General features: G+C 40.4%; 2 protein-coding genes across 4 annotated transcripts; both read left to right on the forward strand.

Annotated features, from left to right (window-relative positions):
• Positions 1 to 1765: 1765 nt before the first annotated feature.
• Positions 1766 to 3579, forward strand: LOC117371664 (keratin, type I cytoskeletal 13-like). Of its 3 annotated transcripts, none has more exons than XM_033967372.2 (7): positions 1766 to 2211; positions 2284 to 2366; positions 2436 to 2592; positions 2673 to 2834; positions 2915 to 3040; positions 3120 to 3337; positions 3420 to 3579. In XM_033967372.2, the coding sequence occupies exons 1-7, from the start codon at positions 1807 to 1809 to the stop codon at positions 3421 to 3423; spliced, it is 1155 nt and encodes a 384-aa protein (XP_033823263.1). In that variant the 5' UTR covers positions 1766 to 1806; the 3' UTR covers positions 3424 to 3579. The 3 variants fall into 3 exon arrangements, with proteins under 3 accessions (XP_033823263.1, XP_033823256.1, XP_055083187.1); XM_033967365.2 differs by having other exon boundaries at positions 1769 to 2211; positions 3424 to 3579; XM_055227212.1 differs by having other exon boundaries at positions 1769 to 2211; positions 3427 to 3579.
• Positions 3580 to 6258: 2679 nt separating this feature from the next.
• LOC117371680 (keratin, type I cytoskeletal 13-like) lies at positions 6259 to 8134 on the forward strand. The gene is made up of 7 exons (XM_055227278.1): positions 6259 to 6777; positions 6850 to 6932; positions 6999 to 7155; positions 7236 to 7397; positions 7475 to 7600; positions 7680 to 7897; positions 7975 to 8134. Exons 1-7 carry the CDS (start codon positions 6343 to 6345, stop codon positions 8081 to 8083), a joined length of 1290 nt encoding a protein of 429 aa, XP_055083253.1. The 5' UTR covers positions 6259 to 6342; the 3' UTR covers positions 8084 to 8134.
• The last annotated feature ends 13116 nt before the right edge of the window (positions 8135 to 21250 follow it).

Genomic DNA, 21250 nt, shown 5'->3' on the forward strand with positions numbered 1-21250 from the left:
GCATGGAGTTTTTAATAAAAACCTTCATCAGAGTGATCAGTATATGAAGCCACAGTGATATGTGCAGCCTGGCTGAGAGTTGTAAATCTACGCTAAACACTCCATTCCACTGCAGTGCCACCCCCATCGACTGAAAGTGACAATTTAAACAAAAGACATTAGGATTTAGCAGTAATACAGAAAAGCTCCTATTTGATCTGTGAAACCACAAACCTGAAGCCTGAATGCTAAAGATCTGCACATTTAGTTTCACCTGCACATTGATGCTATTTATCATGTTTAATCCCAGATCAGTGAATTTCATTGTAAGTACTTCTGTTAAAAATGAATACACTTATTCCCTTGTGCCTGCATTAACTACTTTAGGATAGTCATAATCAACACGAATAGACGGTATAAAATGAATATATATTTTGTGTTTTTGATGAAAAACAAGGACTGGATTGATAAAGGATTTGTCTAATCAATAGGAGGAATAGATGGAGAAAAATAGTCGACATATGTCTATGGAATTTTCTATCTGTATCTAATTGGTATTTGCACCCCTAAAGAAAATCATGTTTTATTTTATGTTTCTAGAGCAAGGTTGTACTCTTAAAAAAATAAAAATGTATTATTATTAATATTATTATTATAATTATTGTAATAATTATAGCAATTATAATAATTATAATGATATATAGCACTTATATAGAGCTTTTTATGACACTCAAAGATACTTCACACAGTTCAAGACAGGTAAAACACAAAACATAGAAACAGATAAAAAAGGAGATGCAATTATGTGAATTGCAAAATTGCAGTTTTGAACAGATGAGCGTTTTCATGGCTTTGTTGACGAGTTAGGTAGGCTTGAAGGTAGTGAGTGTTGATGAGTCTCATATCATATGGAAAGACATACATGCATCCACAAACAACAAATGTGTAACCACCAAGAAGAAAACACACAATCATTGTTTTTGACACAACACCAATACTCATTAAGTTAAATTGTGTTAATACGTGCTATTATGCTGAATGTTGGCAGTTGCGTAACCCTTGGGGACATGTAATAAAAGCAGAAGACAAGTATGTGCTTGTTCTTGCTTTAATTCAATTGTTGTGTTGTTGCAAGGAAACACAGAACATTATAGTCTATGTGCGTGTGCCAAGTAGCAACTACCACTGACAGTTTTACAAATGCAGAATTCGGATGTAGTTATATTGAAGTGTTGTATAAAAACAAACTAGGAATAACACCTTTATACTGTAGAACTGCAGTGAATTCAGTGAACTTGTGTGTTAAATAATCTTTGTAAACTGAAATAACTGGAGATGTTGGGAACAATATGAGAAGAAAATAGACAAGAACCAGGATTTTGTCTTAAGTCAGCATACTAAAGCTATATGGAAAATACAACATACCTAAGGCTTACAAAAGAAGGTGTGGCTGAATAAATATTTCTCTGTGCGCAGTAGCTGACGTTGGAAGGAATGAGAAATGAAAATGTTTTGAATTGATTGATGGCTCAATAGAGTAAAAAACTGATGGAGGTTTAGTGCTTTGCTGCTGTTCATTCAAAACATAACCGTAAAATCTAAATTAAATAAACATACATTTGTGTCTAATTGCTGTGACAAATGATGGGTGGGACAGTCCACTACTGGTTGGTGCCCATCCCCAAAAGTGGTTCTACAAGGTGCCACAAGCTCCAGCCCACAAAGGAGGGAGCTTTAGAGGAGAGCAGGATATAAAGACGACAGTCCTGTCCGCATCACTCAGCCTTTACTCTCCAAGACAGGCAGATCTCTAAGCAACCTTCAACAATGGCCTTCACGTCCTTCTCCAGACAGTCTTACAGTGGAGGTGGTGGTGGTGGCGGACGCCAGTACTCCCACAGTGTCCATGGTGGGGGCAGTGGTCTGAGGATGTCTACAGCCTCTCGCACCTTCAGCTCTGGGGGTGGTGGATTTGGCATGGGAGGTGGTGGTGGATTTGGCATGGGTGGTGGTGGTGGATTTGGAGATGACATGCAAATCAGTGCCAATGAGAAACAAACCATGCAGAACCTAAACGACCGTCTGGCCAACTACCTGGACAAAGTACGCATGCTAGAGAATGCCAATGCTGAACTGGAGCAGAAGATCCGCCAGTTCTTGGAGGGTAAAGCCTCTCCCACAGCACGAGACTACTCTGCATTCTACGCTACCATCGCTGATTTGCAGGGCAAGGTAGGTTCATTATCAGAGAAATTGTATTTTTTATGTTCTCTATAATCTCATGAAAACATCAATACTTAACAGATCCAGGAGGCCACTCGTGTCAACGGAGGCATCTATTTGACCATTGACAATGCAAAGCTGGCTTCAGACGACTTCAAAACTAAGTAAATAATAACCTTTGCTGTTTACGTTTTTATCAACATAGACATTTAACTGTTTCTGCAAATTCTCAGATATGAGAACGAGCTTGCCATGCGCCAGTCAGTGGAGGCAGACATCGCTGGTCTGAAGAGGATGCTGGATGAACTGACCTTGTGCAGATCTGACCTTGAAATGCAGATTGAGGGTTTGAAGGAAGAGCTGATCTTCCTCAAGAAGAACCATGAGGAGGTATGTGAAGAAAACATCCAATGTATCTTTAACTTCACCTTATAAAAATATTTTTGCACAATGAATTTTATTCTAATCAGGAAATGGCAGCCATGAGGAGTCAAGTGGGTGGACAGGTTAATGTGGAGGTGGACGCCAAGCCTCAGGCCGACCTTTCCGCCATCATGACTGAAATACGTGACCAGTACGAGGGCATGGTTGCCAAGAACCAGAGAGACCTTGAAGCATGGTTCAATGCTAAAGTAAGATTTTAGAAGTGACACACCCTGTGCAATTGATTGTTCTTGTAAATTGTAAACACACTCTATTTTATCGATTACAGACTGAAGAACTAAACAAAGAAGTAGCAACAAGCCAGGAAACCTTAGTAACATCCAAATCAGAAATCTCAGAACTTCGCCGCACACTTCAAGGCCTGCAGATTGAGCTTCAGTCACAATGCAGCATGGTAAATTCACTGATTGTAGTGGACAAGTAAAATGTATTCCTGATTATGTCTTTAACATGATCTAATTTCATTCCCTCAGAAAGCGGCTCTTGAGGAAACTTTAGCGGAGACAGAGTCGCGGTATTCCATGAAACTCCAGAGTATGCAGATGCAGGTGACGAGTCTGGAAGCTCAGCTCACCGAGCTGCGTGCTGACATAGAGCGGCAGACCCACGAGTACAACATGCTGCTCGACATCAAGACCAGGTTGGAGATGGAAATCGCAGAGTACAGACGGCTGCTGGATGGAGAGGCAAAGTAAGACATAGAAGTCAAATAAACATAAGCTTTAGTCATAGTCATAATCATTAACACTTAACCATTTTTTTTTCTTTTTGAGGTAGTAGCTCTTCCTCTTCTTCTACTACAAAGACCACCACCAAGGTTATTGTGGTCACGCAGGAAACTAAGGACGGCGAAGTGGTGTCTACAAGCACAACAACTAGATAAAGCAGAACTCAGTACTAACAGGGAAAAAATAAAGTTTTAGTGCTAACTTATTTGATTGTTTCTGACTTTTTAATGTGCCTCACTGAATACATGAACACATGTGTAAAACATGGTTGGTTTGAAGACTGTGTAAGCACAGCCTCGATACATACCAATTACTGCCTTTTCCAATAAAATTATTACACAAGAAACGGTGACACTGTCTACTGCAGAGTGGCCCAAACCTTTCAGGCCGGAACCCCCACTGTGAAATGAAATTAATCTGTTTTAAGTGGCAAACACTTCAAATAAGGATAAAAGTTTTAAAATTAAGTACTAATAATTAAAGACTTTTCCAGACAACCTAGGGACATGGGAGAAGAGTGGCAGTTACTTGTTCATGGCACCACAGCAGCCTAATGTAGCAAAGTGCTACATCAAGTGATGCTTACATTCTTGAGCAGAGATACTCCGCCCACCTGCCGTGTTGTGCCTGGCACTCTGGCTTCACAGGGTCACATCGAAGCTCCTGGACTGACTTTTATGGCCACTGTTTCCCCCAGCCTCTTGTCCAGTTTATCCTGCGCTTGTCCCTGTGAGCCATAGGCTCCTCTTCAGCTCTCAACTTGATTTTTAAAATGCCAGTTTCTTTCTGATTGGTTAAAAGGATCAGCTGGGTGTAAGCAATTAGCAATTAAAAACAGGAACTAAAACCACAAAGCACACACACAGTAAAAGCTATTTCAAAATAAAAGATCACAAATAAAGCATGCAATAAATATACAAATAAAATCATTGCAAAAAGTGCTTGTGCATTTCCACCCTGTTACAGTAATAGTAATAGTAGTACTAGTGCCTCTAGGAGTAGTACTACTGCTTGTGCGTAAATGGCAAGGCCACCTCACCAGTGGTAAGATTTGGGAGCACTGAAAACTTGAGTGACCTCAATTCGGACCTATGCGAGACAGATGCCTTGAGTTGCTCCCTTTATGCACAGATTCAGGTACATACCTCAGTCGACAGCTGTGCACTCAACAAGAAGCAGCTGTCTGTTACTGACAAAAGCCTACACCTCCAGTAAATATCATGCGTTTAATTGCACCTACTTAAGCAGCTTGTATATCCTCAGCCTGATCAAGCAATCTCTCTGATGCTCTTCTGCCGTCATTGTCATGGAGTAATCTAATACTAATTTTGCATCACATAATTTTATGATAGAATCATTAAAAGGTGATAATGTACATTTTTATTTAAATACAGAAATGGCAGTTCTATGCCGCTGTAATCTGAAATGTATTGTTTTATTTCAGTCAAAAGATAAATTACATAAAAAACCTCTGAGAATCTGAAATCATTAAATATTCCAAGTTTATATTTCATGGAGTTTTTGACAAAAACCTTCACCAGAGTGATCAGTATATGAAGCCACAGTGATATGTGCAGCCTGGCTGAGAGTTGTAAATCTACGCTAAACTCTCCATTCCACTGCAGTGCCACTCCCCTCAAGTAAATGTGACAGTTCAAGCATAAGACATTAGGAGCTTTTCTGTATTACTGCTAAATCCTATTTGATCCGTGAAACCACAAACATGAAGCCTGAATGCTAAAGATCTGCACATTTTGTTTCACCTGCACATTGATGCTATTTATCATGTTTAATCCCAGACCAGTGGATTCATTGTAAGTACTTCTGTTAAAATTAATACACTTATACCCTTGTGCCTGCATTAACTACTTTAGGCTAGTCAAAAAGTCAATATGAATAGACAGTATAAGATGAATGTATATTTTATTTTTTTAAATGAAAAACAAGGGCTGGGGTGGTGAAGAATTTGGCTAACCAATAAGAGGAATGGGTGGAAAAAAAATAGCTGACATGTCTATAGAATTGTCTTTATAGAACATTAAATTGTAAATGGACTACATTACATCACAATTCAACATAATGACTGTGATTGTTATTCCTAAAAATCCTCAACTGGCATTTTCAGCCCTAAAGAAAATTTTGTTTTATTTTATGTATCTAGAGCAAGACTGCATGCAAAATGATCATATGGAAAGACATGCATGCATCTATAGACAACAAATGAGTTGTCACCACCAAGAAACCAAGAGGAAAACACACAAATATGAAATATCTGATGATTTTGTTTTTGTCATGACATCAATACTCATTAAGTTAAATTGTGTTAATACGTGCTATTATGCAGAATGTTGGCAGTTGAATAACCCTTGGGGACATGTAATAAAAGTAGAAGACAAGTATCTGCTTGTTCTTGCTGTGGCTTGACGCAAATGTTGATTCCAAGGAAAAGCAGAACATTCCGACTATCAACTACCACTAACAGTTTTACAAATGGATAATTTGGATGGAGTTATATTGAAGTTTTGTATAAAGGCCAAACTAGGAATAACACTTTTATACTGTAGAACTGCAGTGAATTCAGTGAACTTGTGTGTTAAGTAATCATTGTGAACTGGAAGCTGGGAGGTGTGAGAATTTAATGTGTTTTGAATTGAATGATGGCTCAATAGAGCAAAAAGCTTGTGGGGGTTTAGTGCTGAGCTGCAGTTCATTGAAAACATGACAGTAAAATCAAAAGTGCAAAAATAAAGCTTTCCATACGTTTGTTTCTAATTGCTGTGAGAAATAATGGGTGGGACAGCCCACTACTGGTTGGTGCCCCTCCCCAAAAGTTCTACAAGTTTCCACAAGCTCCAGCCCACCAGAGGAGGGAGCTTTGAAAGAGAGCAGGATATAAAGACGACAGTGCTGTCCGCATCACTCAGCCTTTACTCTCCAAGACAGGCAGATCTCTAAGCAACCTTCAACAATGGCCTTCACGTCCTTCTCCAGACAGTCTTACAGTGGAGGTGGTGGTGGTGGCGGGCGCCAGTACTCCCACAGTGTCCATGGTGGGGGCAGTGGTCTGAGGATGTCTACAGCCTCTCGCACCTTCAGCTCTGGGGGTGGTGGATTTAGCATGGGTGGTGGTGGTGGTGGTGGATTTGGCATGGGAGGTGGTGGTGGATTTGGCATGGGTGGTGGTGGTGGATTTGGAGATGACATGCAAATCAATGCCAATGAGAAACAAACCATGCAGAACCTAAATGACCGTCTGGCCACCTACCTGGACAAAGTACGCAAGCTAGAGAATGCCAATGCTGAACTGGAGCTGAAGATCCGCCAGTTCTTGGAGGGTAAAGCCTCTCCCACAGCACGAGACTACTCTGCATTCTACGCTACCATCGCTGAATTGCAGGGCAAGGTAGGTTCATTGTCAGAGAAATTGTATTTTTTATGTTCTCGATAATCTCATGAAAACGTCAATACTTAACAGATCCAGGAGGCGATATGTGTCAACGGAGGCATCTATTTGCAAATTGACAATGCAAAGCTGGCTTCAGACGACTTCAAAACCAAGTAAGTAATAACCTTTGTTTACGTTTTTATCAACATAGACATTTAACTGTTTCTGCAATTTCTCAGATATGAGAACGAGCTTGCCATGCGCCAGTCAGTGGAGGCAGACATCGCTGGTCTGAAGAGGATGCTGGATGAACTGACCTTGTGCAGATCTGACCTTGAAATGCAGATTGAGGGTTTGAAGGAAGAGCTGATCTTCCTCAAGAAGAACCATGAGGAGGTATGTGAAGAAAACATCCAATGTATCTTTAACTTCACCTTATAAAAATATTTTTGCACAATGAATTTTATTCTAATCAGGAAATGGCAGCCATGAGGAGTCAAGTGGGTGGACAGGTTAATGTGGAGGTGGACGCCAAGCCTCAGGCCGACCTTTCCGCCATCATGACTGAAATGCGTGACCAGTACGAGGGCATGGTTGCCAAGAACCAGAGAGACCTTGAAGCATGGTTCAATGCTAAAGTAAGATTTTAGAAGTGACACACCCTGTGCAATTGATTGTTCTAAATTGTAAACACACTCTATTTTATCGATTACAGACTGAAGAACTAAACAAAGAAGTAGTAACAAGCCAGGAAACCTTAGTAACATCCAAATCAGAAATCTCAGAACTTCGCCGCACGCTTCAAGGCCTGGAGATTGAGCTTCAGTCACAATGCAGCATGGTAAATTCACTGATTGTAGTGGACAAGTAAAATGTATTCCTGATTATGTCTTTAACATGATCTAATTTCATTCCCTCAGAAAGCGGCTCTTGAGAGAACCTTAGCAGAGACAGAGTCGCGGTATTCCATGAAACTCCAGAGTATGCAGATGCAGGTGACGAGTCTGGAAGCTCAGCTCACCGAGCTGCGTGCTGACATAGAGCGGCAGACCCAAGAGTACAACATGCTGCTCGACATCAAGACCAGGTTGGAGATGGAAATCGCAGAGTACAGACGGCTGCTGGATGGAGAGGGAGGGTAAGACACACACAGCTGATAAAGCATGAGCTTTAGTCATAATCATTAACACTTCACCATTTGTTTTCTTTTTGCAGCGGTAGCTCTTCCTCTTCTTCTACTACAAAGACCACCACCAGGGTTATTGTCGTCACAGAGGAAACTAAGGACGGCGAAGTGGTGTCTACAAGCACAACAACTAGATAAAGCAGAACTCAGTACTAACAGGAAAAAAAATAAAGTTTTAGTGCTGACTTATTTGATTGTTTCTGACTTTTTAATGTGCCTCACTGAATACATGAACACATGTGTAAAACATGGTTGGTTTGAAGACTGTGTCAGCACAGCCTCGATACATACCAATTACTGCCTTTTCCAATAAAACTATTACACAAGAAATGGTGACACTGTCTACTGCAGAGTGGCCCAAACCTTTCAGGCCGGAACCCCCACTGTGAAATGAAATTAATCTGTTTTAAGTGGCAAACATTTCAAATAAGGTTTAATCTATTTATATAAAAAAAATATATTCTAAAATTAAAAGACTTAAAACTGATTCACATTTCTCAATGAATGCAATAGAAAGAACATAAAAGCAGAAAATTTTAAATTTAAAAGCAGAAACATTAACATTTTTAGCAGATGTAAACTAACACAAAAAAATTGCCCCATTGTTCATCCACCACCTAATTTCTGGCATACCCTTCCCAGCATCTTTTCACAGGAAACATTTTGAGGTCTATTGTTGCTGTACAGTTCGTTCCATAATGTTACGATTAGCCTGACAAAACTGAGTGACTAGCACTCATGCCTCACTGTGACAAGCAGGGACGAGTACACATAGAGTCTATGTAGAGCTCAAGCATCTGCCCTTTGACCTCATGGTCAACATATTTTTAGATTTAATATTTGCCCCATGAAGGCAGCAGATGTGTAAGAGTTGTTTAAAACACTCAACTATAATAGCCTAGCCATTACATTTCAATGCCGCTCCAGTCCCTCTCTAGCCTCCCGGCCGCTCATGCGTGTCAGTTTCCAGACTCCATCTAGACTCCTAGACTCCTTTCCAGACTCCTTTAACCAACGCCGTGGAAAGAGGGGATGCATAGGGTGCGTCGGCGCCCTCTGCTGAAAGCTCAATGCAATTACTACTGAGCGGTTCTACTTAATGAAAACACGTCAGCACCCCCTAACCAAAGTATGCGCCAAATCAAAAACTGTATGAACAGTTTAGAGGACATAAAGATGTTCTACATCACCTAAACTCGGAGCCAGAGTTTATATTTTTACAATCTGCGGAGAATATTTCGGAAAAGATCTATTGAATTCTCATTAAAGCAATGTAACACATAAGTCTAGGTGTCTGGATAAAAGTTTTAAGACTGTTATCTGGAATGTTTGTCCACAGTCCAATGTGAAGCTGCAGCATTTGGATGAGGAAGGCTATTTCTAAAATGGAAATTCATGAGAAGTAGCCTATGCCGTAACAGTAGGCCAGTTTTTATAGTCTAATAAACATTGGGTCTATATCTCATTGTTCTATATAAGACTGGTAAAAATTTGATTTTTTCACTAAAAAACACCCCAGATTAGAAGAATTCTCTTTGGCAAATCCAGAATAATATTCTCTGTGTGTGTGTTTTTATATATATATATATATATATATATATATATATATATATATATATATATATAAAAACTGATGTCAAACTGATCCAAATGCCCTCCATTGCGCCTGAAGCCCGGTCAAACGTGACCATGCAATTAGATTATTATTTTTTTTAGTGACACATATGAAACAAAGGAGCTCATTGCTGTAAAATAAAATTTATCTCACTTCAGATTAACGGAGTTTAGTGCTTCGCCCATTGATTCTGCAGAAATCAATGTTTTTCATTTGTATTTACATTTATTTATATCCCAGACCCCGAGACCCCTTCTCAGGTGATCCTTTTTATACTGTCTTTCTTTTTTGAGAAATGAGGGTTCGTGGTGATATATTGATGACTTTCTATATAAGACAACAGCAGAATCAGAAGACATAAAAAAACAAACAAACAAACAAAAAACAAAACAAAAACAACAACAAACAAAACAAGTTCAGTTGTTGCTCCTTGTTATCGCTTGTTGCACCACTAGAGGGACGCGAGTGCACACCAAATGCGCCACAGACACTTAAAGAATTATTTACATCACTCATGTCTCACAGCAAGAAGGTTGGTTCGATCCCCGGGTCACCAGGCCTTTCTGTGTGGAGTTTTTCATGTTTCTCCCCGTGTCTGGATGGGTTTCCTCCGGGTACTCCGGTTTCCCCCATCAACCAAAAACATGAACGCCCTTCGAGACAACTGTTGTTGTGATTTTGGGCGTTACAAAAATAAATGAATTGAATTGAATTGAATTTACATGGCTGCATGACGTTATGCGCATCCGCTCTGTCTCGGACTTGTCTGAATTATAGTGTACGTCCTTTAGATGTAAGTATTCTCGTGTGTATATGTAGTGATATTATGTTTAGAATTTATAGCTATCATCTGACAGTGTTTGTGCAGCTTTAGCGTTTTTGAGTGTAACTTTCGATTTATACACGCCTTGTGACTAGACTGGCCCCCTATCGGTCACTTTGTTAACCTCTTCAGTATGTACATCAACGATCTCCCCTCAGTGTGCAGTATAAATGTCATCATGTATGCGGACGATACAGTCCTGTTCATTCATGGGAAAAACAATGCAGAAGTGGCCATGAGATTAACAAGGGAATTGCAAAAGATTGCTGCCTGGCTGCAAAATTCTTGTCTTACATTAAATCTAGAAAAGACAGTTGCAATGTATTTTACAAACAGGCATAAATACTCAGATTACCCAGATATCTATATTAATGACAAAAAAATAAAAAATGTCAACTATTTTACTTATTTAGGTGTTACTCTTGATCCAAACCTAACCTTTAAGAATCATGTAAAAAAACTAATTCCTTAAAATTTAATCTGGCAAATTTTAGATACATACGAGGGTCTCTTACAACTGAGGCATCAAACATGTATTTAAATTCTATGATTTTATCACGTTTTCTTTACTGCATAACAAGCTGGTCGCAGGCTTGCAAAACAGCTTTAAAGCCTCTTGAATCAATGTACAAATGTGCGCTAAAGATTCATGACAAAAAATCCAGACAGTATCACCACTGTCAGATCCTCTCCAAATATGGTTTTCTAAACTTTAATAATCTGTTAATATATGCAAACATCTGTCTACTTTTTAAAATTATTCATGGTATTGCTTGTCCTCCTCTAAGAAGGTTTGTCTCACTGAGCTCAGAAAAAACAACTCGAGTCACTAGGGCGACCTCTAGAGGAGAGTGCAGCGTTCCAAAACGTAGGACTTCTTTTGCTAAATCGGCTTTCTCGATTGTTGCTGTGAGTCAGTGGAATAGTTTGCCAAATGAGATTATAGCATCCTCAAGTTTTCAAAGGTTTGCACAGGTGACAAAGGAATGGTTAATATCAAAGCAAATTTGCACTCATTAGTGAATGTGTATGAAAGAAAGAGTATTTGCATATTTGAAACTCAGTGTTTGTGTGTGTGAATAATTTGGTATGGAAGTGTGTGTGTGAGTTGAATGTTTTTAGAAATGTCATATTTGGATGTGAGATGTGTTGTATTTGATATATGTATCATAGATTTACGGGTTTCTCATCCATCTATACCAAACTTATTTTTTATTAAACATCAGCCTGTCCAGGGACTACAGGTGGAAATTAGTATTTATGCTATAACCTGGCACCATACATCTTTCCGGTTTTTTAAGGTCAATGTAATGTCGTGCACTGTCCCTGTTTCAAATAAAAGTATACCATACCATACCATACCATTCACATTATGTAAATAACCATAATTAAGATATTGTTTGTATTTGTTTATTCTCTGTTATTATCTTGTAAACACTGTACCTGTATTATTGGTTTCCCAACTTGGTTTTATCGAGGCCTGTCATTTTGATTGTTGGCTGTCCGAGGCCATTCTCAATACTTCCATGGATAAGGGGAATGTACCACACACTTAGAAACAGAATTAGCATAATTAGCATAACCAAGAATACACATGAAAAATTTTCAAACATTTTTCAAAAATATGGCCTATACTCTCCTTTTCCTTCGTCTTCTTCTCCCCCTTTTCTCCTCCTTCTCTGGAGCCCCAATGGTAGCAGGTGGTCGAGGTTGCTCCTCAGGGTCACCATGTCCAGTGATGTCCGGATTTGATCGACTTTCTTCATCCTTCACAAGTTTTCTCTTGACAGTGGCATTTATTCGTTCACAACTCCTTGACTTATGACTTGTGGAATCCGAAATTGTGGAAAAACATCAGCAGTTAGGTGTTTGACTGCTTTCTTCTTTAAGTTCAGTTTGGTATTTCATGCAATTGCAACTTCACAGTAGTTAGTCCCAACTTTTTCCTGTTCTTCAGTCTCCTTCTTTGTGTGAGTTGGTGGTAATGTTTGTTTGGGCTTCTCACTGAAGCAAGGGAGAGGCAGCTCAATCTCCAGGCAGCCATTGCTGGCTTTCACATATCTCTGAGCCTCCTCGGACACTTGTTGCACAGTGCTGTGCACGGTCACATTGAACTGGTCGATGACGTAAATAAACATATCTACAACAGACTCAAAGACAGGGTTCAGCTGTTCCTTATCCAGGGTGGACACTCGGTCTGCAATGTCCTTCACAGCGGTCACCACCAATCTGTATGCTGCGTTCACATTGGCCAAAAGACCATCCAGATAGTCAGACTTGATAGAATCGACAAACTCTTGAGTTTTGTCTACAACTGCTTTCAGGGTCTCGCTGATCTTGACCAGCATAGTATCCAGGCTCTCCATGTTGTTCACAAAGTCCACCATTTGGTCAGAGATGCCTTTGCCAGTTATTTTGACATTATCGATGATTTGACCAATGGTCAAATCATCGCATGCATGCGCAACTCCACGGTGCTAAAGGTGTCCACAAAAGCATTGTAGTAGTACTCCATGTTGTCATAGACAACTTGGATGGTGGTGCGAAGAACATTAGCAATGCTGGTCCTTCAGAACAACAGGCAGGGTGGTCCATCTTCCTCAGAGCCAGGAGGGGACAGAACGTGGTCTCCCCCGGAGCACTTTGCTGGCAGCATCCAGGAAAGCTGGACATTTTCTGGAATCTCACAATGAAGTTCTTGCGGAAAAAGATGAAGAGCTGGCCCGAGCTGGACGTCGTAGTTTGATTGGCAGCGTTGTAGGCCTCATTGATTCTGGCCACAATAGCGTCGTCTCCACTCCAGCAACATCATTGCTTATCAGTAGGTTGTTATCAGTGAAGCTTTACAGAGAGGACAGGACAGCGGGGGGCTTGAACTCAAACAGCATAGCTTTGGGGGCCTCCATGTTGTAGGCCACCTGAAGAGTTATCCTATCACTGTCTTTGGGAGTGGAACGCAGTACCAGGATGTCAACATCAGCATCTGTGTTGTCTTTATTCCAGCTTCGTGACCTTTGCTTTTCTTTGATGTTTTACTGCTAGTTATTTCTTCAACAGTTGGATATATTCCCACAGCAGGTTCTCTCAGAAGTTCTTCCTTTAAGATTACCCCCTTCTCCTTGTAGTAGTAATCATTTCTTGATTATGTCTTGAATGATGGTCTGGTTTTCTCGAGCCTTCTTTGGAATTGCTTCTTCGTGAAGTGCCTTATTTTTCCAGAACTCTATTAATTGGTTTAATGTGATTTAATTGGGACATTGTGATATTTTAGTATTTTGTTAAATTACCTTCTCAGCTGCTGTATAAAAATTTGGATATTGCTTTGATTGTATTCAAGACATAGAGTCTATGATTTTTATAGAATAAGTCACTATTTAATAAACAGTTTACTTAGATAGCGTGCGACATCTATCTAGGAGCCAGCATTGCCTTATTATAGTTCTTAATTGAGATTATTTATTTTATTTTTTAATTTTTTTTTAATTTTTTTATTAACAATCTTAATATTTTCTTAATTTTATTTATTCATTATTATTTATTTTATAAATTTAACAAGCTTAGTATTTTCTTAATAACAGTTTTATTTCACATTTATTAAGCATTTATCTTTTTTCTAAATTCTTATTTATTTAGTCAATTTATTTATATGAATAACACTTTATAAGAACTATACCCCATCTGGCCACAACAAGATACAGTCACTAATAAATGCCATCAAGTTTTATCCAAATTTAATCATTTCAACTGTCTTCTCTATTTTGTGTTTCAACATCCCAACTTGAGCTAGAAGCTGAAACAGGAGGATTTAAGGTCATGACCTTAGCGTTCCCTGTCAAACGCAAACACTACAATATAGTCATGACCAATATGGATGCTAAAGTTTAAAAGATAGCAATTAATGCAGCCAAAGTGTAAATAACACTTCCCTTCTTCTTTTAGATCTTTTAATATTTTAGTGATATGTGCTGAATTTGACGGACACTGGTTTTTGCTTATATTTCTGACTTTTTTAATAATTTCTCTCACCATTTCATTTTTTAGTTTTTTAATTATAGCCTCTAATTTTGTTTCTTGTGTGTATTTTGCTTCGGAAACTGCTCCAATAGTAAGCGTAACTTTTTCCATAAGAGTGCCAATTTTGTTTTTTTATCAATTGGACGTCAAACAGACTATTTTCACTAGTATTAATTCATGTAATACCAAGGTAAATAGGTTGCGGTTTAGTTAAATCTGTTAAGCCAATTCCATCTATTAATGCTTCTGTGTTACAGGGCTTGTATATAATGCCAATCTGAATTATTGACCCTTGATCAATTTTACAATGGCAAGATAATTCATGGGGGGGGGGGGGCCTAATGCTAATGCTAATGATTACACATGATACACATTTGACCCCCAATTAAGTCAATAGCAGAATAAACCACGCTTACCGATCAGGAACAGCATCCAGTCCATCAAATCATAAGGTCCCTCTACTCCTCAGTCCACCATGAGATCTTCACTCGATTCCACGAACCGCTCCGGGTCCGAGATGCCTCTAGTTTAACTTGTACAAACATCCACAGTGTCCTCGGTCGCGCACTTCCTTTGTGTTTTGTTCGTTTCGTCATGTTTAAAACGCAAAACTGCTGCGTAAAATTTTACGCGCGGATCTTTATATCCAGTCTCGTGTTTTTACGCGGAGAAGTGACGGAACAGATTTCACTTTCCTGTAGCAGATTGGACATGGAGGCTCTAACTTCCTTTGTGGACATAATTTCTTGACTGGATTATATTCTCTGGACCTTTACGGAACGAATGAGACCAACTTCGTGTGAATATGTTGATGTTTGACAGGACCAGAGCGCTCAATGGTAAGTGAAGTCCAGATTCACATTTCTGACTTCTCTGTAAAAACGGCTTTCCTGTCAGCCCTGTGGTGATTCGAGGTGTAAATGGTTTAGCTTTCATTTGATGTGTAGATTGTGTGGGTGACGCAGAAATACACGTACATTGCTGTAACGCGGGCGGGCCGTCGGAATGCTAAGTGGCTAAGTTGTCGGCGCTCAAGTGACGGAAATGTAACCGAGAGAATCCCGTCATTTTTCAAAATAAAAGATTTTTCAAAATAAACGATTGTTCAGACTCAGATAATACATACAACAGAAATAATTAATTATTTCTTGGACGGCCCGCGGCCCGGTACCAATTGATCCATGGACCGGTACCGGTCCGCGGCCCGGTGGTTGGGGACCACTGCTTTACCTGATCAAAGTCTAAACTTGTTACTTATTATTAATTCCAGTGCTTTTTTTTCTCTCTTCGTGCTAAGCCATAAACACGGAAATAATTACTAATTTTATATAGTATAAAATTATAATGTAATTAATTTCACACAACGTCCCAAGAACACATCACATTAATTTAGCAAACCAATTGGCAGAAATTCTAAGAAAAAAGGCTTCTGCGTACCAACGTTTTCTGGAACACGTGTTCGTTTTGCGATGTCTTTCTTCGGCGTTCTGCGGAGGAGATCATTCGCCTGTGCCTCCAGGATTCACAGTATCACGTCGGGGGTCACCAAACTGTCAGCTTTTCCCGGAGGCACACCGCAAACAAGAATCCAGTAGGCTCAAGTAGATCCATAAACCAGGTTCTTTATTCCAGCAGAGGCAACATTCAAACTGATTCGACACAATCTCCCCATTTTACATCTAAAGAGTGGGCTCTATATACTAGTAGTACACGTCACATTCTCTTAATGATTAGCTTGGAATATACAGACATGTACATGTTATCTGGGTTCACTGAAGACAAAGTCAGCATGCTGATCTGGTCTTTCTTAAGAAACACACGTCTTGCACAAAATGGACTTCCACGTCCATGTATGTTCCAAGTACATTATGACATAATCGTGCCACACTGGCACCCACAAAAACATTCAGGTCAAAGTATAATATATCAAGTATAATAATATCATGTTACATGAAACATTAACCCTATAGCGTCGGATCCTATCGTGCCCGATAGACTCGCGGTTGCGGACTTTCCAGCAGCGTAACTCCACGCCCAGTCGTGCTCTCATGTAAATTCAAACGGCGTCTCAAAGCGGAGACATGGGGCTGTCTAAATATTTTACCGTCATTACTGTAATCTGCCTCTGTTGTCCCTCAAAGGTGACGAATGAGAGTGCGGGGGCTGCGGGGATTTTCCCAGTCATTTATTCAATGTGTAAAAGAAAAAATACGGATGGATGTGTAAAATAGAAGTAGTTGTGTGAAAAAATGCAGTAAATTCTGATACTTCGTTTAACATGATTTTTATGGCTATAAAAAAAAAAGACAAACCCGTAATCAACATGATTAGCTCTGTTATCACTTTCAAACGAAAAATGCAATTTTACTCCTGGCTGGCTGTCAGAAACTACTGCCCGAACTATGCATCCCTCACTGATTCAGTGCAAGTCATCAGAGCAGTAATCATCATTCAAGTAATTATGAACGTGTAAGAAGTTCAGTTGTGTTGTGCAGTCTCATGATGTTGTGCAAGGTACATCAAAATGCACTGTACATGTAAGAATTCATAATACATTTACAAATAAATATATGTTTAACATTTTTGTATTAGGTGGTAGATCTTTCAGACACGATCATTTTAAAAGTAGCTCACATACTGAAAAAGTCTGAGCACACCTGCCCTAAACAGTATGGCCCCATCCTATCTGCAAGATGCTATTGTCCCGTACCAGCCAAACAGAGCACTCCGCTCTCAGAATGCAGGACTATTAGTGGTTCCTAGAGTGTCCAAAAGTACAGTGGGAGGGAGAGCATTCAGTTCCCAAGCTCCTGTGCTATGGAATCAACTCCCTGCTGATGTTAAGCTAACTCGCGCTTGTTTATGCGTGTGCAGTGCCCATGATGTGACCTAGGGTCAGGTGTAATCTGACTGGTTGTCCTGTATATTAGTCATGTGACTGGATTGATGACGGGACGTGATCTACCCAAAATGCCGACTGGTAGATCGCAATCGACGTAATGAACACCCCTGGTTTAGGGTTTTGTATGTCAGGAGGAGGATGTGGGATTAAACAGGCCCCCACAGTCTCTGTATTTAAGACCAGGCTTAAAACCTTCCTCTTCGGTATAGCTTATGACCAGGTTACTTAGTGAGGGAGTTAGGGAGTGACATTAAAACCCGGGATAAGATAGGCTGCAGTAGGAGATAACTAGCTGGGGGAAGTATGGCAGCCTGAGCACTATCCTCTGCTTTGTCCTATTTTCTATTTCCTATTCACATGTTGTCCCCTGTCCCACTCCCCCTGTGGAGTGTAACTCTTTCAGATGCCCCGATGACAGCTGGACCCTCTCCTCCTCCACCCGCCTCCCTCTCCTCCTCACCTGGCTCTCATCCTCCTCGCCTGGCTCTCCCTCTCCTCGCCTGGTCTTCCTCCTCCTCGCCTGGCCCTCCTCCGCCACCCTCCCTCCTCCTCGCCTGGCCGATTTTTCTTCTTTGTCTGATTTTTCCTGTTGTTTGATTTTCCTGTTTGTTTTTGTGTGTAGGCAGCACGGTGGCTGAGTGGCAACACTCATGCCTCACAGCAAGAAGGTTTGGTTCGATCCCCGAGTCACCCAGGCCTTTCTGTGTGGAGTTTTGCATGTTTCTCCCTGTGTCTGGATGGGTTTCCTCCAGGTACTCCGGTTTCCCTCATCAACCAAAACATGAACGCCCTTCGAGACAACTGTTGTTGTGATTTTGGGCTTTACAAAAATTGAATTGAAAAGCTAGTTGAAGTTTATCAGCATACTCTGCTTGAGAGTTTGCAGCAGAAAATGCACTGACGGTAAACATCACGTTGGCTGGCATTCTTGTTTCAAAATGATGTATAAGGAAAAATGAAGTGAAACCAGTTGTAGAATGGGGGCTGGTATTACAGGACAAAGCTACTTGATTAAGACAGTCATTGGTCTGTGAGGCACCTTGTAAATTAGGACTGGAAGGCTGTGTTCCAGATACAGGACTAACATGAGAAGACAAGTTAGTTTCAACAACTGTGTCAGTGAAAACCTCGCCCCCTGGAGGAGGGTCAGTAGGCCGTCATGAGAGCATCTGCATTTAAATTATAGTGTAGTGGGGTTGTCTGTTTTCCCCTGCTGCCCTTGAAAGTACCCCTATAGGCTCCACCCTTGATCCTGCCCTCCTAGTTAGAGACTATTTAAGCCACCTGCTCCTGATATGGCAGCCTCTTTACTGCTGCTGCAGTGTCTGCTCCTGTGCATTTACTTTTTTTTGGTTTAATTGGAAGGTAGGAAAAAGGTTCTTTACAAATGGTAAAATTGTAACCGTTACTTTAAATGGCATATTTTCATTAGTGGTCCTGTTCTGTGCTGCTGTTGGTCTGTGGGAGATCTGCTACATTTCTTTAAACAGGGCTGGTTGTTAATGTGGCAATTGAGGGGTTACCAATTTGGGATACTAATAAAAAAAATATATGTTGCAACAACGCCACCTCAAATCTACTTTGGGGAATAGAATCTAAGTATAAGGCGCACAGTCAAGCGTATCAGAGGGAAAGAGCCAGGTCACCCTTAACTTACATCATGTTTATTTTACATATTAAAGAAAACAATTTTTATTTCATTAACAAAACTACAATATATAAAATCTGAATCTGCCTATACACACTCATTCAGTTCATTAAAAGTTTACCCAGCCTAAGCCTACCGTCTGTCAGACCAGGTACAGGGCAAAATACAGCACAACACACAGAGCCCAGGTGCACCAGTCCAAGCTCAGCCTAGAACAATGGCACTAAATGAAGGTGATCTCACCATGGACCAAATGAAACTATAAATGGGGCAAAATAAAGGGTGAAGCATGACAAAATTGCAGAGGCAAAGCATGACAAAATTGCAGAGGCAAAGCATGACAAAATTGCAGAGGCAAAGCAAGATAAAATGGCAGAGGCGGCGTGCCCTGTGCCGCTGCTGACCACTGATGACACCATTGATGGAATGGGGTGAGCACACAATCCCAGGTTTGATGGCTGGGACTTTACGCAGCTCACTTTCTGGAGTTTGGAATGATGAGATGGAAGATGACTTGTGTCATCCTTGGCACAATGGCAACTTTTTCTACTGATGAAAGGGCACCACTGTGTGTACTGGTACAGCAACTGCAGCCGAGCAGCGTGACTCACTGCAAATGAAGGCACATAGCAACGTGCACTTGGCTTAAGGCGCAATGCAATGCCAAGCAGAGAAGCTGTCACCAAAGACAAGGACACACAAGAACGCGCCATGAAGCTCAGTATGTTGCTAAAGTGAAGCGGTGCCAAGCCCACAGTCAGATGGCGGCACCGGTCATGGAGGACAGAGCTACCTACACAGGAACCCAGAAATGCCTTTGGGCAAAGGGGAGCAACTAGAAAAGGAGCTCTTATATAGTCCACCAGCCTGCGCCATGGGAAACCAGGTAAGCGCACCTGCAGCACAGGCCTTACAGTCTTACTCCATTTAGTTCCTGGTTGTCATTTAAGGGTGGTCAGTTTGGTTACCCTAAAATAAATAAATAAATAAAACATAACAAATAAAGGTGAGCTATTTAACACATTAATTCTGTTCTTGCAAGCTAAATATGCTGCTGTTTTTCCATTTTATTGTTTTTTCCATTTTACTTTTGCTGTTTTGATTTTTGTTTTTAGTATAATTTGTGAGCAGGTTTTAATAAAACTGGGTCATACAATTAACCTTTTGTTTCAGCGACGCTGGGTGCCTCATAGTGGTTGGGCTAGGCACTTTGATGAGGTTCATCAACGTGCTAAATATCACTCAGAGGAGCGCGAGGACCCCAATAAAGTCATTTTATAGGAACTCTATGGTTGTACAAAGTCATATGTGTGTTTACAGGAAGAGATCTTTTCTAGAAAACAATTGGAAGGTGAAATGCACCAAGAGTTTTTAACAACTTTGCCCATCAAACACAACAAAGTTAAAAACAAAGATGTTTTGTTAAGGGATCAATTTGTCGAACATATATCTGAACGCTCCCTCTGCTGAACTTTAAAATGGCATGTCTGTAATAATCCAACTGCCACCCTTATCCAGGTTCACACTGAAGCCATTAGATGGGAACAAGAAGGGATGCCAGTGGGTGGGAGAGCTCGTAGGCACTCAGGCCCCTCGGCATTTGGTTCTCAGCACACTGTACAAGAAGGTCACAAAAATCAAAACCAGTCCAGCAGACCACCCCCTTATTGAAAGTTGTCTGAGCTTAAACCTATAGCGTCGGATGCTGTCGCCGGTGATAGACTCATGGTTCCGGACTCGCGGTTCCGGACTCGCGGTTCCGGACTCGCGGTTCCAGACTTGCGGTTCCAGACTCGCGGTTCCAGACTTTCTATCACTGTAACTCCACAACCAATCAAACTCTCATGTAAATTCAAACGGCGTCTCAAAGCAGAGGCATGGGGCTCTTTAAATATGTTACTGTCATTACGGTAATGTGCTTACGTCACCCTCGAAGATGACCAATCAGAGGGCAGGGGCCGCTGGGATTCTCCCAGTCAGTTATTTGATGCGTCAAAGGAAAAATAAGAATGAATATGTAAAATAGAGAAAGTTGTGTGAAAAAAGGTGAAAGTACATGCTGATACTTCCTTTAACATGATTTGAATAATGAATGCTTGTAAAAAGAAAAATAACTTGTATAGGAAATTTGTCAATTCTAAAACAAAAGAAGATGAAGAGAGATATAAGAAATATAAAAACAAATTAACAGACATAATTAGAACGAGTAAGAAGTTATATTATAGAAAACAGTTGTATGAAAATAGAAGTAATATGAAAGGAATGTGGAAGACATTGAATAGTCTAATTAAACAAGAAGCTAG

This window comes from Periophthalmus magnuspinnatus, chromosome 1, assembly GCF_009829125.3.
Source record: "Periophthalmus magnuspinnatus isolate fPerMag1 chromosome 1, fPerMag1.2.pri, whole genome shotgun sequence".
Classification (NCBI taxonomy): Eukaryota; Metazoa; Chordata; class Actinopteri; order Gobiiformes; family Gobiidae; genus Periophthalmus; species Periophthalmus magnuspinnatus.

What these genes read in the sequence shown, in the direction of transcription:
- LOC117371664 (XM_033967365.2), top strand. Translation starts at nt 1,807, where the DNA reads ATGGCCTTCACGTCCTTCTCCAGACAGTCTTACAGTGGAGGTGGTGGT. An exon ending in TCAGACGACTTCAAAACTAA is followed by an intron (nt 2,367 to 2,435) that starts GTAAATAATAAC and finishes GCAAATTCTCAG; the next exon opens with ATATGAGAACGAGCTTGCCA. An exon ending in AAGCATGGTTCAATGCTAAA is followed by an intron (nt 2,835 to 2,914) that starts GTAAGATTTTAG and finishes TATCGATTACAG; the next exon opens with ACTGAAGAACTAAACAAAGA.
- LOC117371680 (XM_055227278.1), top strand. Translation starts at nt 6,343, where the DNA reads ATGGCCTTCACGTCCTTCTCCAGACAGTCTTACAGTGGAGGTGGTGGT. An exon ending in TCAGACGACTTCAAAACCAA is followed by an intron (nt 6,933 to 6,998) that starts GTAAGTAATAAC and finishes GCAATTTCTCAG; the next exon opens with ATATGAGAACGAGCTTGCCA. An exon ending in TCAAGAAGAACCATGAGGAG is followed by an intron (nt 7,156 to 7,235) that starts GTATGTGAAGAA and finishes TATTCTAATCAG; the next exon opens with GAAATGGCAGCCATGAGGAG.